A 13,846-nucleotide genomic window follows, 5' to 3' on the forward strand; every position below is an offset into this window, starting at 1 on the left:
CAGAATACCAAAAAATAGTCAAAAGTAGGGGGAAAGTTCTGCTTTACTCATGATCAAATAAATGTATATCATATTACAGATTTGTATAGAATGAGCTTGCCCAAGGTTATAAAAGAGTCTGCTTTTGGAGAGCAGTTTGATAATATATATCAAAATCCTTTAAATTTTGTGTAATAATAGCATTTGTTACCCTCTCTATGAGGCGTAATGTTAAGCATTGGACAAAGATTTGCTCGTTTGATCCTCAAAATTACCCTTTTATCCAAATGTGGGTATTTCCATTTTAATGATGAGGAAATTGAAGTGTTGGAGAAATAATGCCAGCTTCCCAAAGGTCATTTAGCTAGTGATAGAGCCAGGACTTCAAACCCAAGGAAAATGTCTTCCCAGCCTGAGCCCTTAATAACTATGCCCCTCTAAGAATTTTTATCCCCCCAAAATATTTGAGTGTATATGCCCAAATATCTATCGCATTATTTATAAGAGCAGAAATTTTTAAAACAATTAAATGCCCAACAATGTATTCTTTAAAATACAACATAGCTATTAGAAATCATATTGAACCAGAAAATACTCATGTGAAGATGTCTATGACAGTGTTAAGTAGAAGGGCAGGTTTCAAAATCATATTTATAATAAAAGTACAATTTTTAAAAATATATGCACATGGAAAGACTAGAGACATGTCAAAACATTGAGAATGGTTTTTTGTGTTTAGGGAGCAGGATTTATAAGCTTCTATTTTCCCTTGGGTTTTCCAATTTTTTTGCTTTCAACATATTTTATGATGAATATAAAATAATAATTAATAAAAGAAAGAAGGAGTTTCCTCCAGAAAGATACCTTTTGGGTCCCAACTCCTGGACTATGAGAATTAGATGTATGTAAGTTATATTCATGAGCCTGGTATGCCCACTCCAGCCTAATTTAAGAATCTCTCTTTACCAGAAGACATAACTTGGGAGTGTTTTTCTTTTTCTTTCTTTCTTTCTTTCTTTCTTTCTTTCTTTCTTTCTTTCTTTCTTTCTTTCTTTCTTTCTTTCTCTCTTTCTCTCTTTCTCTCTTTCTCTCTTTCTCTCTTTCTCTCTTTCTCTCTTTCTCTCTCTCTCTCTCTCTCTCTCTCTCTCTTTCTTTCTTTCTTTTTTGCAGCAACTTGCATGGATGAGTGTTTATCTTAAGGGAAGACTCTTGGCTATCTAAAAAAAGTTTACTGTGCAGCTCTTACCATAGCAAACTTCCCTTGTGTATGTAGTGATATATATATATAAATGTACAACATTTGAGGTGCACATAATTACAAGACAGCTGCTTCATATGTTCATTACATGTATGTTCAAATTTAATCTCTTCATTAAATTTTAATTTTAATATTGTATTTATGTATCTCTTTGATGCTATTTTTCTGACCAATGTAATGGGCAAACTGATGGAATAAGAGGAATGAAGAGCATGATGTTCCCACACTGATCAGGCACTTTATTGCACTAGTTTTCATTACCAACTCTTCTGTAACTTGAGAATATTAAAATGAAACTCACTGATTGGGAAACATGATCCATATTAATCAATATAAGTACTTGGAACCTTGCAATAACAAGTCACAGGAATGACTGAGAATTTTAACAAGAATTTCCAAATTGGGAGCTGCTGCCTCCTTCACTGTCACCCTGCATTCCCTGGCACTTTGCTGGGCTCCCTCATTCTTCCTGGGGAGATGACTTCAGGAAATTAAAAATTCAATTTCTTTTTTTTTTTTTTGAGACAGAGTCTCACTTTGTTGCCCTGGGCTAAAGTGCCATGGCATCAGCCTAGCTCACAGCAACCTCAAACTCCTGGGCTCAAGCGATCCTTCTGCCTCAGCCTCCCAAGTAGCTGGGACTACAGGCATGCACCACCATGCCTGGTTAATTTTTATGTATATATATTTTTTTTCTGTTGTTGTTGTTAGTTGTCCAGCTAATTTCTTTCTATTTTTTTAGTAGAGACGGGGTCTCGCTCTTGCTCAGGCTGAAAATTCAACTTTTTAACCTGGGATTTCCTATTTTCTTTAGCTTGATCATGTGCTTGTTCCAGAGAAACTGCCTAGTTTAAAAAACTGGTGTTTTTGCTTTTTATTATGATAGAAATGGAGAAGTGAACTGTTGATAGTCATATTACTTTTAATTTATGGAACATTCATTTTGGAGGTTTAAGCTTTAATACAGAGTGAGCATCATGTATCTTGGTGCCCAAGTGGGGCTCCCCTGCACCCCCACTGATAATTACTACCATATTGTGTCTATGAACAGGTTCCTGGTATAAATTTACCCGTCAATCAACTGACCTATTTCTTCGCTGCAGTTCTCATTAGTGGTGTTGTACATGAAATTGGACATGGGATAGCAGCTATTAGGTAACAAGATTTATCTTTTTTTTTTCTACTAAATGCAAAGAAGCTTTTCATTTAGAAGAGTTTACTAAAATCTGTTAACATCTGATACTACATTTGATACTTTCACTGTTTTTCTTTTGGATATTGCCCAGTGCATAGCCATCATTTATTACTTTGAGGTAGCTTCTCTTGTACAGAGAAAATTAATATATTAATGAATATGCTCAATTAACAGTGTGCATATCTGTAATCTAGTGTTTCTATCCTTTGGCTGTATGGTTAGATCCTCATGATGCTTCAAGGTTTTTCATCCAATCCTGAAAGCTAATCTTTCTATTCATCATTGGGTCAGAATGATAACCACTGTACTCAAAACCCACTCACCTTAGTACTTTCTTTAGCTTATCAGCTGAAATAATTTCCTGCTTCTGCTCATGTTCTCTGCTGGATAGAGCAAGAACACTGAAAGCACTGGGTTTAACAAATATCATGCCTATCTAGAAACCCAAATGGAAAGTAAGAAAAGATGAGACCTGGGACCTGCTTTGAGTATCCTGCCCTCTTCTTGGTCTTGACTACCCAAATGTATCATTGTAATTATACCTGAGCATTTAAAAGCCTACTAAACTTATAAAGTTGTGCTGGGGAGAGGGCGCATTGCAACTCCCCTGCTACCCCAAGTGAATTACTGCCATAATCAGCAAGCATGTTGATTGTATTTTATCCTTTGGGTGTGTGGACCAGAGAAAAGGTTAAGAACCACTGTTTTAGAGGAGAAGATTTAATCACTTCTTATTACTTTCCATTTGCTTATGAACAAGAGTCTATTGACTGGCAATAAACCCTCATCTTGACAGAGCACATATTGTTAAACAAGTGTGCACAGTAGTTGTTTAAAGGGGCAGTTACTTTTTTTAAATCTCTTTCATCCTTACTTCCACGTTTTTAGCTGTGCAGCCTTTAAGTTTTTATATATAGAGGCATCATTATGAACAGCTTAATAATTTACAATATGTTTATAAAATGAGTTAGGTAATTTTTTTAAATCCCAACTGCCAAGAAAAAGTGAATTATATAGTTGTCTTATATATTTAGTATTGAGTGACAGCACAAAATATATTTAGGTGATGCTTTTTTTAGAGTAGCTGTTTGGTATTATGAGATTATTAAATGTAATGTACACTTTTAGAAAATGAAGTGACAAAAAATAGTTCTCTTAAGGACAATTTGAGCATTATTCATTTTAAAATGTACATACTTTAACATTAGCTCAATAGGAATACACTTAAATAAATCTCTATCATTATTGATAATCGCTAAGACAAATGTAAGTATTTAGATAATTTATTTGAATTTTATATTCTCCTGTATCCTCTGAAAATAGTTCAAAATGAACCATAAAAATGTTTTTCATTTAGTTTCTCATAGTATTATTAACTGTCTTTATATCTGTGACTAATTTTAATTATTTGCTCAACATATTGGTTTCTGAAAATTTTGAAGTTATAAGTCTATTTCAGAATGCCCTATTTTACAAAATTTAATCTCATAGATAACCAAATCTGTACACTATTATAAAATTATGATTATATAGTATACATATAATTTTTGGGCTATCTAGAGAGACTTTTTAAGCAAGAATTTGAATTACGGTGAGAAGTTTTAAGATTAGATACATTATTAATTTGACAAATACAATAGTATTAGTAAATTCCGTTTTCTTATGTGATTTCTTAGGGAACAAGTTCGATTTAATGGCTTCGGGATTTTTCTCTTCATTATTTATCCCGGAGCATTTGTTGATCTGTTCACCACTCATTTGCAACTTATATCACCAGTCCAGCAGCTAAGGATATTTTGTGCAGGTAACAGACTTAATTTTTTTTTAATGTTCATCTGTGGTTTTGGTTTTGGTTTTCTATGGTTAGTGGTTTTATGGAAAGTACTCACGTTACAAACAACATCTTATCTTTTGGTTAATAAATTCAGTTTATATAGACTTCCTCAAAAATAGTATAGTAAATTTACATTCCGATTTATTCTTTAAAAACAACTAAAATAAAATAAATTATTAAAAATTTTTTTTAGAAAGGCAGTGAGGGCCAGGCACGGTGGCTCATACTTGTAATCCTAGCACTCTGGGAGGCCGAGGTGGGAGTATTGTTGAAGGTCAGGAGTTCGAAACCAGCCTGAGCAAGAGCAAGACCCCGTCTCTACTAAAAATTGAAAGAAATTAATTAGCTAACTATAAATATATAGAAAAAATAAGCCGGGCATGATGGCACATGCCTGTAGTCCCAGCTACTCGAGAGGCTGAGGCAGTAGCATTGCTGAAGCCCAGGAGTTTGAGGTTGCTGTGAGCTAGGCCGACGCCATGGCACTCAGAGTGAGACTCTGTCTCAAAAAAAATAAAATAAAATAAATAAAAAGACAGTGAGGAAAACTTCATTTTTACTGATGCTAAGAAATGGCCACAACTTGGAACCACAAACTATGAAGAATATCACGTTAGCCGAAATTTGTGTGAAATCAAGGTAGAATACAAAAAATTAGCCAAGAGATAAATAAAAAAAAATTTGGGAATAGATAAGAGATGATATGTGAAAATGGGTGGTGAACTCTAGCTTTGTCAGAGTTCAGTCAGAGAAACAGAATCACTCAGAAATATATGGCTATATAGGGAAGAAATTCTGGGAAACACAGTTCTATCTGAGCTAAATTGACATAAGACAAATTCATCACAACTCTGCATCACTTTAAATAGAATAACTGAGGCTAGGCAAGTATAGAGTTAGAATTCTTGAATAGACTATGAATATAATAGAACAAAAAAATTGAATGTGAGAAAAGTTAAAAACAAAAAGTCTAAATACTAACTTCCTCAACTTCATAGTGGAGAGAAGGAGTCTGCCTAAAGCTGATAAACCAAGAAATAGAGACTTAAGTGTATCACTTAAGATTATAAATGTAAACACTACAAGATCTAAAACTACCCATAAACCTTTCAAGTTATCAGAGTGAAAGCATGAAACACAGACAAAAGAAAACAGACCTTACATCAAAAGGTCAACTAAGGTAACAAACTTAAGACCAAAACACATTTATTTTGCCAATAAATATAAATGAGCTGGGGCCTCATGCCTGTAGTCCCAGCTACTCTGGAGGCTGAGGTGGGAGGAGCAGTTGAGCCCTGGAGTTCTGGACATTGTGTGCTATGGTGATCAGTTATCTGCACTAAGTTTAGCACCAGTATGATGACCCCAAGGGAGTAGAGGACCACCAGCTTGCCTAAGGAGAGGTGAACCAGCCCAGGTCAGAAACCAGAGCAAGTCAAAACTCCCCTGCTGATCAGAAGTGGGATCACACCAGTGAATAACCACTACACTACAGCCTGGACAATACAGTGAGACTCCCTCTCTTATTTAAAATATATATGTGTGTGTGTGTGTGTATGTGCATATATATGTATATATGAGATAAGCTCTCCTATTAAAGGACAAGTGCCTTTAGTCTGGATTAAAAACATGCCAAATTTGTGATGTATAAAAGAAATCCATCTAAAAGATTACTCAAAAATATTGAAAATAGGCCGGGCGCAGTGGCTCACGCCTGTAATCCTAGCTCTCTGGGAGGCCGAGGCGGGTGGATTGCTCGAGGTCAGGAGTTCGAAACCAGCCTGAGCAAGAGCGAGACCCCGTCTCTACTATAAATAGAAAGAAATTAATTGGCCAAATAATATATATAGAAAAAAATAGCCGGGCATGGTGGCACATGCCTGTAGTCCCAGCCACTTGGGAGGCTGAGGCAGAAGGATTGCTTGAGCCCAGGAGTTTGAGGTTGCTGTGATCTAGGCTGACGCCACGGCACTCATTCTAGCCTAGGCAACAAAGCGAGACTCTGTCTCAAAAAAAAAAAAAAAAAAATATTGAAAATAAAATGATAAGCAGAATATACCATACAAATGTGAACTTTTGAAAATAAGACCAAAAGCATTAAGTTAGACATAAGGGGAACTAAATAATAATAAGAAATATAAGCCATAGTGAAAGTACAACAGTTGTGAATCTTACTGTATCAAATAACAAACTATCAAAACACAAAACAAAGGCCGGGCGCTGTGGCTCACGCCTGTAATCCTAGCTCTTGGGAGGCCGAGGCGGGCGGATTGCTCAAGGTCAGGAGTTCAAAACCAGCCTGAGCAAGAGCGAGACCCCGTCTCTACTATAAATAGAAAGAAATTAATTGGCCAACTGATATATATATAAAAAATTAGCCGGGCATGGTGGCGCATGCCTGTAGTCCCAGCTACTCGGGAGGCTGAGGCAGAAGGATCACTCAAGCCCAGGAGTTTGAGGTTGCTGTGAGCTAGGCTGACGCCACGGCACTCACTCTAGCCTGGACAACAAAGTGAGACTCTGTCGCAAAAAAAAAAAAAAAAAAAAAACCACAAAACAAAAATGGAAAAACTACAAAGAGAAACAGAAATGTAATAAAAAGACTCATCTCTTAACACATGGCAGATAAAAAAGTCAGGCTATGGAAGCTCTAATTAGTAAGGTAAAAATGGTTATGTCCAACTCTATACCATGAACATAGAAGATAATTTCAACTGTCCCAGGAATGTATAAAATTTGATTATATATTAGTCTACAAAGAAAGCCTCCATAAATTCCCAAGGTAAGAGTAGGAACCTAACTAAATTTAGAAATTTATCTTAATCACATCTTGGATCAATTTAAGTCAAAACCATAATTTCAGTATATCTAAAAATGATGATAATGAAATCAGTTCACTGACATAATGTACAAAGTTTTGCCAAAAGGAAAATTCACTGCCTAAGACAATTATTATGCAATTAGAAATGGAAATAAATCAGTTAAGCATTCAACTTAATAAATGAGAAGGCCTGGTGTGGTGACTCACGCCTGTAATCCTAGCACTCTGGGAGGCCGAGGCAGGTGGATTGCTCGAGGTCAGGAGTTCGAAACCAGCCTGAGCAAGAGCGAGACCCCCGTCTCTACTATAAATAGAAAGAAAGTAATTGGCTAACTGATTTATATAGAAAAAATTAGCCGGGCATGGTGGCACATGCCTGTAGTCCCAGCCACTCGGGAGGCTGAGGCAGGAGGATTGCTTGAGCCCAGGAGTTTGAGGTTGCTGTGAGCTAGGCTGATGCCACGGCACTCACTCTAGCCTGGGCAACAAAGCAAGACTGTGTCTCAAAAAAAAAAAGAAATGAGAAAAGAACTATAAAATAGTTAAGAAATGAATTAATTAGTTTAGATATAGGCAGAAAATAGTAAGTTAAAAAAAAGAAAAATAGAACTGTTAAATCCAAGAGTTCCTTGAAGGAAAAAAAAAGATTAAACAATAGAAGAAAGCATCTATAGACAGAATTAGCAGTCAGATTGGGAAATAACAACTAATACAGAGAAAATTAAAACAATTTTAAGTGTTCTTTGTTCATCTCTGCAAAAATATTTCAGAAACCTGGATATATACAAGAAAATAAAACTGAAATTAATCCCAGAGGAGATAGAAAAAAAATCAAAATAGGCCAATAATTACAATGGGAGAAATTAAGAGAGTTGATGAAGAATGCCCCTGTAAGTTTCATAGATGGAATGCCTTCAGATCTTGAACTTAAAGACTTTTTTTTTTAATTCCAATTAGTATAAACTTTCCAGATCACATAGAGAAGGAAACTAAGATTTTTCTTTTTTAAAGCCAATAGAACATTGGTACATCATCTGGTAAAGCACAAAAACAACCTACAAACACATGGCCTATCTCAAGAATGCAAAGATGGTTCAACATTAGGAAATCTATTTGAATGTTGTAAATATTTGCCATTAGGACAAAGAGTCCTCATGTTGAGGCCAGACACAGTGGCTCACAATCCTAGCACTCTGGAAGGACAAGGCTGGAGGATCGCTCAAGGTCAGGAGTTCGAAACCAGCCTGAGCAAGAGTGAGACCCTGTCTCTACTAAAAATAGAAAGAAATCAATTGGCCAACTAAAAATATATAGAAAAAAATAGCTGGGCATGGTGGTGCAAACTTGTAGTCCCAGCTACTTGAGAGGCTGAGGCAGCAGGATTGCTTGAGCTCAGGAGTTTGAGGTTGCTGTGAGCTAGGCTGATGCCACAGCACTCAAGCCCAGGGCAACAGAGTGAGACTCTGTCTCAAAAAAAAAAAAAAAAAAAAAAAAAAAAAAAAAAAAAAATATATATATATATATATATATATATATATATATAAAAGAACTTTTTAAAAAAATTCCAATTAGTATAAACTTTCCAGATCACATAGAGAAGGAACTGAGATTTTTCTTTTTTAAAGCCAATATAACATTGGCACATCATCTGGTAAAGCACAAAAACAAACTAGAGACACATGGCTTATCTCAAGAATGCAAAGATGGTTCAACATTAGGAAATCTATTTGGAAATATTTGCCATTCAGAGAAAGAGTCCACATCTCAGAAGATATTGAGGCCGGGCACAGTGGCTCACGTCTATAATCCTAGCACTCTGGGAGGCCAAGGCTGGCAGATCACTCAAGGTCAGGAGTTCGAAACCAGCCTGAGCAAGAGTGAGACTCCATCTCTACTAAAAAACTACAAAGAAATTAATTGGCCAACTAAAAATATATAGAAAAAATTAGCTGGGCATGGTGGTGCATGCCTGTAGTCCCAGCTATTCAGGAGGCTGAGGCAGGAGGATCATTTGAGCCCAGGAGTGTGAGGTTGCTGTGAGCTATGATGACGCCAGGGCACTCTAGCCCCAGCAACAGAGTGAGACTTTGTCTCAAAAGAAAAAGAAGATATTGAGACTATGTTTAACAAAATTCAACATCCATTAGTTTTTTTAAAATCCTTTGTAGAAGTAGGAATAGCTGGATACTGCACAATGGTATGGCAGTTATAAGTATTCCTATTAAAGGACAAGAGAAGCAATCCCACTATCAACTATTACTGATGTTAAATGTTGGTCTTAGTGCAATTAAATAAAAAGAAAAAAGTATAAATATTAGAAGCATGCTTTTCTTTGCATACTGTCATATGGGAGGAGGGCAGAAGACAAGAAAAATCAACTGAAATGAAATACAGAAAAAAATCAGTAAAGATCCTGGTTACTAAATTAATATTCAATAAACGATAGCTGGACAGGCGGCAGGAGCACTAAGGCGAGCGCGAGCACGTGCACGTTTACGTGGGCCTGAGCGTGTGCGCGTGTGCGCTTTCTGGGCGGCAAGAAGCATCAGGTGCTCAGGCGCATGCGCCTGGTGCTCCCAGAAGCACTTGCGTCAGAGGCACCGGCTTCTTCCGCTTCAACCGTCCAAGTCCTCTGTGGTGCTCGCTTCTTCCTCAGGCGGGCGCCTCTCTCTGGAGCTCCCGCCTTTCTCTCGAGCTCGCGCCTTCCTGTCCTCAGCCTTCTTTTTCCCACGGCCTTCCAGTCGCCTACCAGCAGCCGAGTAGCCAAGACTACCACTGAGCTCTCAGCCATGTCCTCAAACGAAGCTCTCTACATCACCACAGAAAACGCGCCGATGCCTGCGGAGATCGTGGAACTACACCAGATCCATGTGGAAACCGTTCCTGTAGAGACGATGTCAATGGAAACCATTGAGGAATACGGAGATTTAACCGGCAGTTGGGTTCACGGTGGCCACCACCACTCGCCTCTGATCGCGCTGCAGCCGCTCGTCATTAACAACTCGGGCCACGGCGACCAAGACCAGGAAGTGATAATGGTGCAGACACGCGAGGAGGTGGTGGGCTACTATGACTCCGACAACCTGCAGGCCAACGATTTCGAAGACCAAATAGTCATCCCGCTCGGCGATGAAAACCACTGCTTCCAGCAGACCCTGGCCTCTCTGTCAGCCTCAGCATCGACATCAGCATCTGCCTCAACTTCGGCATCGGCCTCGGCCTCAACCTCGACCTCCGGCCACAGCAAGAAGTTCAGCGGCCACAACAAGAAGGCCAGTGGCAAGAGTCACACCAGCAGTGAGGCCAGGGCGGGAGGCAGCAGCTCTGACCAGGGCAGCAAGAAGTGGGAGCAGAAGCAGGTGCAGATCAAAACCCTAGAGGGTGAGTTCTCCGTTACCATGTGGTCCTCTACCGATAAAAAAGACCAGGAGACGGTTGAAGGACAGGCTGAAAACTCTTCTCCTGATTATTCCGAGTACATGACCGGGAAGAAACTTCCTCCTGAAGGAATACCTGGCATCGACCTCTCCGATCCCAAGCAGCTGGCAGAATTTACTAGAATGAAGCCAAAAAGACCCAAAGAAGGTCCCAGAACAATAGCTTGCGCTCATAAAGGCTGTGTCAAGATGTTCCGGGATAACTCTGCGATGAGAAAGCATCTGCACACCCACGGTCCCAGAGTCCATGTATGTGCGGAATGCGGCAAAGCTTTTGTGGAGAGCTCAAAATTAAAGCGACATCAGCTGGTTCATACTGGAGAGAAGCCCTTTCAGTGCACATTTGAAGGCTGTGGAAAACGCTTTTCCCTCGATTTCAATTTGCGCACACATGTGCGAATCCATACCGGAGATAGGCCCTACGTGTGCCCCTTCGATGCTTGTAATAAGAAGTTCGCTCAGTCAACTAACCTGAAATCGCATATCTTAACGCATGTCAAGAACAAAAACAACCAGTGAAGAGAGAAGACCCTTCCCAAACTCGGGAAGTATCTGCCCAGGAGTGTGGTTGGGAATAAATATATATGCATCTCATTTGTGTGTTGTTTCTAGGAAAGAGTTTTTAAAAAACCTACATCTTAAGGTTCATGTTTTGATAGAATAGTAAAAGTAAAATTTAAAAGTTTTTAAAAAAAGTAAACCTTAATATAAGATAATATTGCTAAGATGCCTTGTCTTGTTCTATAATGGTGTTTTTGTCAAGTTTGGTCCCAACAGGAGAATAATTCATGAACCTCACAACAAGAGACAATTCTTTATACAACTGTGTTAAAAATGGGACTTTTGGGACTTTTGGCCTCTCTCCCTCTGTAAAAAAAAAAAAAAAAAAAAAAATACTTTTCATGTTCTTAGAAATACAAAGTTCAATTATTGCTTATAATTTTTTAAAAATTATTTTCTAAATGTTAATGTTTATACTTTTAGGAATATGCTTGATAATTCTACATACGGTTTTTCTGGAGGGTGATAACTTCGCAAAACATTTACTTTAAAAGAATGAAGTTACATGCATACATGAAGTACTTTTCTGCTAAAAAACTTATACAGGTTTTGTTTGCTGTCTTAATTTTGATTGTATTCTGGGATGTTAACACATTTTGCATAACTATCTTTTAGCTATATTCAATTATGTGGTATTGAATATTAGATGATTTAAGAGTATTAGTTTTAACATATGTTAGTCATTTTATTGTCCCAAAAATATGACCAGGTCCTGTTTTTTAGTGTAATTTCTTTGCCTGTTTGGTTAGAAAGAGTACTGCTCAGTTTTAGGCTACAGTGTGTATCTATTGACTTTAACACTTGCTATGTACTATGTAATAGAAAAAGCAAAAATAAAATCCATGTTCTGAAGAAAGGAAAAAAAGTAGTTTGCCTATATAAATAAAGTAGCTAGAAAATAAAGAAAAGGGGGAGGGTGCTTCTGGCATCTTGTGGGTAGAGGCCAGGAATGCTGCTGAACATCTTACAATGCACAAGACAGTCTCCCAAAACAGAGTTAGCTGACCAAAATGCCAATAGTGCCCTGCTCTGTAAATGTACAGTACTTATAAACAAATCATTAATGGACAAGAAGTTGTTTTGATGAAGGAAATAAATGTGTGTGCCCCACCACCCTCATTGCCACTTAGCCATCATAGGCAGATCCAGAATCTAGAGGGGTGGTCTGGTACCAGCTGCATGCCTGACAAAGAGGACACTACCCAGGAAGTCAAGGATTCAGTGTTGCTGTGTGTCCCCACCTCTATTTATTTGTTCATGCCTTTTGTTTCTGTGACTAGCAACAGGTGGGGTGGGGAGGGATTTATAGCAATACTATAAATTATTTTCCCCAGAGCAAATTTTAGTGCATCAAAGAATTAGGGGTTTTTTGTGTTTTTTTGGTTTTAATTTAATTAAGGAAATTATGAAAGCAGAATCAGAAAACACAGGTATCTTTTATAAAATCTTCAAGTGGGAAAGGCTTAATACAAAGGAGCCATTTAACCACACCAAAATTTAAAATATCTGTTTTGACAAAACTACAAACCATGCCAAACAACAGAGGAGAGGAGAGAGTTATAAAACTTTTTACAAAGGACCAAATTCATCAATGTATATATTATAAATAATATAAAAAATTAGGAGAAAAACCCAGTCAAAACATGAGCAAAGATATAAACAGGCAATGGATAGAAATAGGCAGCTCTCAAGACAATGGGATTTTACTTCTTAAAGACTACAGACTAAAATGATAGCAACGAGTTTAGTTCAGAGGGTAGGAAAACGTTAATTATAAGAACATAAACTCATTAGAGGTCAATTTTAATGCACATATTTTTGACTGAACAATTCCATTTCTAGGTAATTTTCCATACATCTTTCGGATGCATAAATAGATGCATAACAATATAAGCAAAACTGTTTATTGCAGCATTGTATGAAAAGATTAAAACAGCCCAAGTGATCATTGAAACCTTATAAATAAATTGATGTGTTAATAAAAATAGATTACTTTGTAGCAGATATAAGATATGGGATAGATACAAATGTGCAGATTTGGAAAAATGTACGATACATATATAAGCAAAATATAGTATAAGTAATTTGATACCATTGGTGTTTTCAAATGATTTATCTGTGTATAATAGAAATGATCATTTACCCAATAAGTCTAAGACCAGAACTTGCTCTGGATATTTCTGGAATTTAACAACTTACGACATTTAAAAAAAAAAAGGAACATTTTACAATCTGAATATGGTACATGGAACATGTGTTAGCTAAATATCTGGCTGCTCTAATAGCTGAAAATGACAGTGGCCTAAACTCTCATAAAAGATTCCAAATGTAAATAGTTCAGCATTGATATAATTCTGTGGTTTGGGAGACTCAGGCTCTTTCTGTCTTGTTAGCTCTGCCATTCCCAACCTGCAGCTTCTATGGTATGGACTCAAAGTCCAGCTCCACCATAGCTACATTCCACCTTGTAGGACAAGGTTGTCCCTAACACTTCATTCACAACCTAGTGCTAGTAGTGGCCATCACCCCATGAGAAAAGCTGCAATAGAAAAGGGAAGATTAGGTATGAAGGAGGGGTTATCCAGTGGTATGAATAACACCTGGCTCTGGAGGGTATGGGTGGGGAGCTTTAAGAGTAGCATTTGCTGGTTTCTGTAGCCAATTTCAAACTGCCAACCTACAGTTTCTAAAAGAGGAATTGGGAAGAGATACAAACAATTGGCTATGGCAAGCTGGTGGGAGCAGGTTCCAGCACACCACT

The 13,846-nt window shown here is 37.6% G+C and overlaps 2 protein-coding genes across 2 annotated transcripts in view; both read left to right on the forward strand.

The window, feature by feature from the left end:
• The window catches only part of MBTPS2 (membrane bound transcription factor peptidase, site 2), a 43,183-nt gene that overhangs the window by 10,352 nt on the left and 18,985 nt on the right, over positions 1 to 13,846 (forward strand). The window contains exons 4-5 of the mRNA XM_012784620.2: positions 2,289 to 2,392; positions 4,109 to 4,236. Coding sequence (XP_012640074.2) covers positions 2,289 to 2,392; positions 4,109 to 4,236 — 232 coding nt within the window. The remainder of the gene's footprint in view (positions 1 to 2,288; positions 2,393 to 4,108; positions 4,237 to 13,846) is intronic.
• YY2 (YY2 transcription factor) lies at positions 8,673 to 11,406 on the forward strand. Its single transcript, XM_012784621.2, has one exon. It carries the CDS (start codon positions 9,649 to 9,651, stop codon positions 11,041 to 11,043), a length of 1,395 nt encoding a protein of 464 aa, XP_012640075.2. The 5' UTR covers positions 8,673 to 9,648; the 3' UTR covers positions 11,044 to 11,406.

Source organism: Microcebus murinus, chromosome X (assembly GCF_040939455.1).
Source record: "Microcebus murinus isolate Inina chromosome X, M.murinus_Inina_mat1.0, whole genome shotgun sequence".
Classification (NCBI taxonomy): Eukaryota; Metazoa; Chordata; class Mammalia; order Primates; family Cheirogaleidae; genus Microcebus; species Microcebus murinus.

Excerpts from the sequence above, each read along its gene's own strand:
- YY2 (XM_012784621.2), top strand. The coding sequence starts at position 9,649 with ATGCGCCTGGTGCTCCCAGAAGCACTTGCGTCAGAGGCACCGGCTTCT.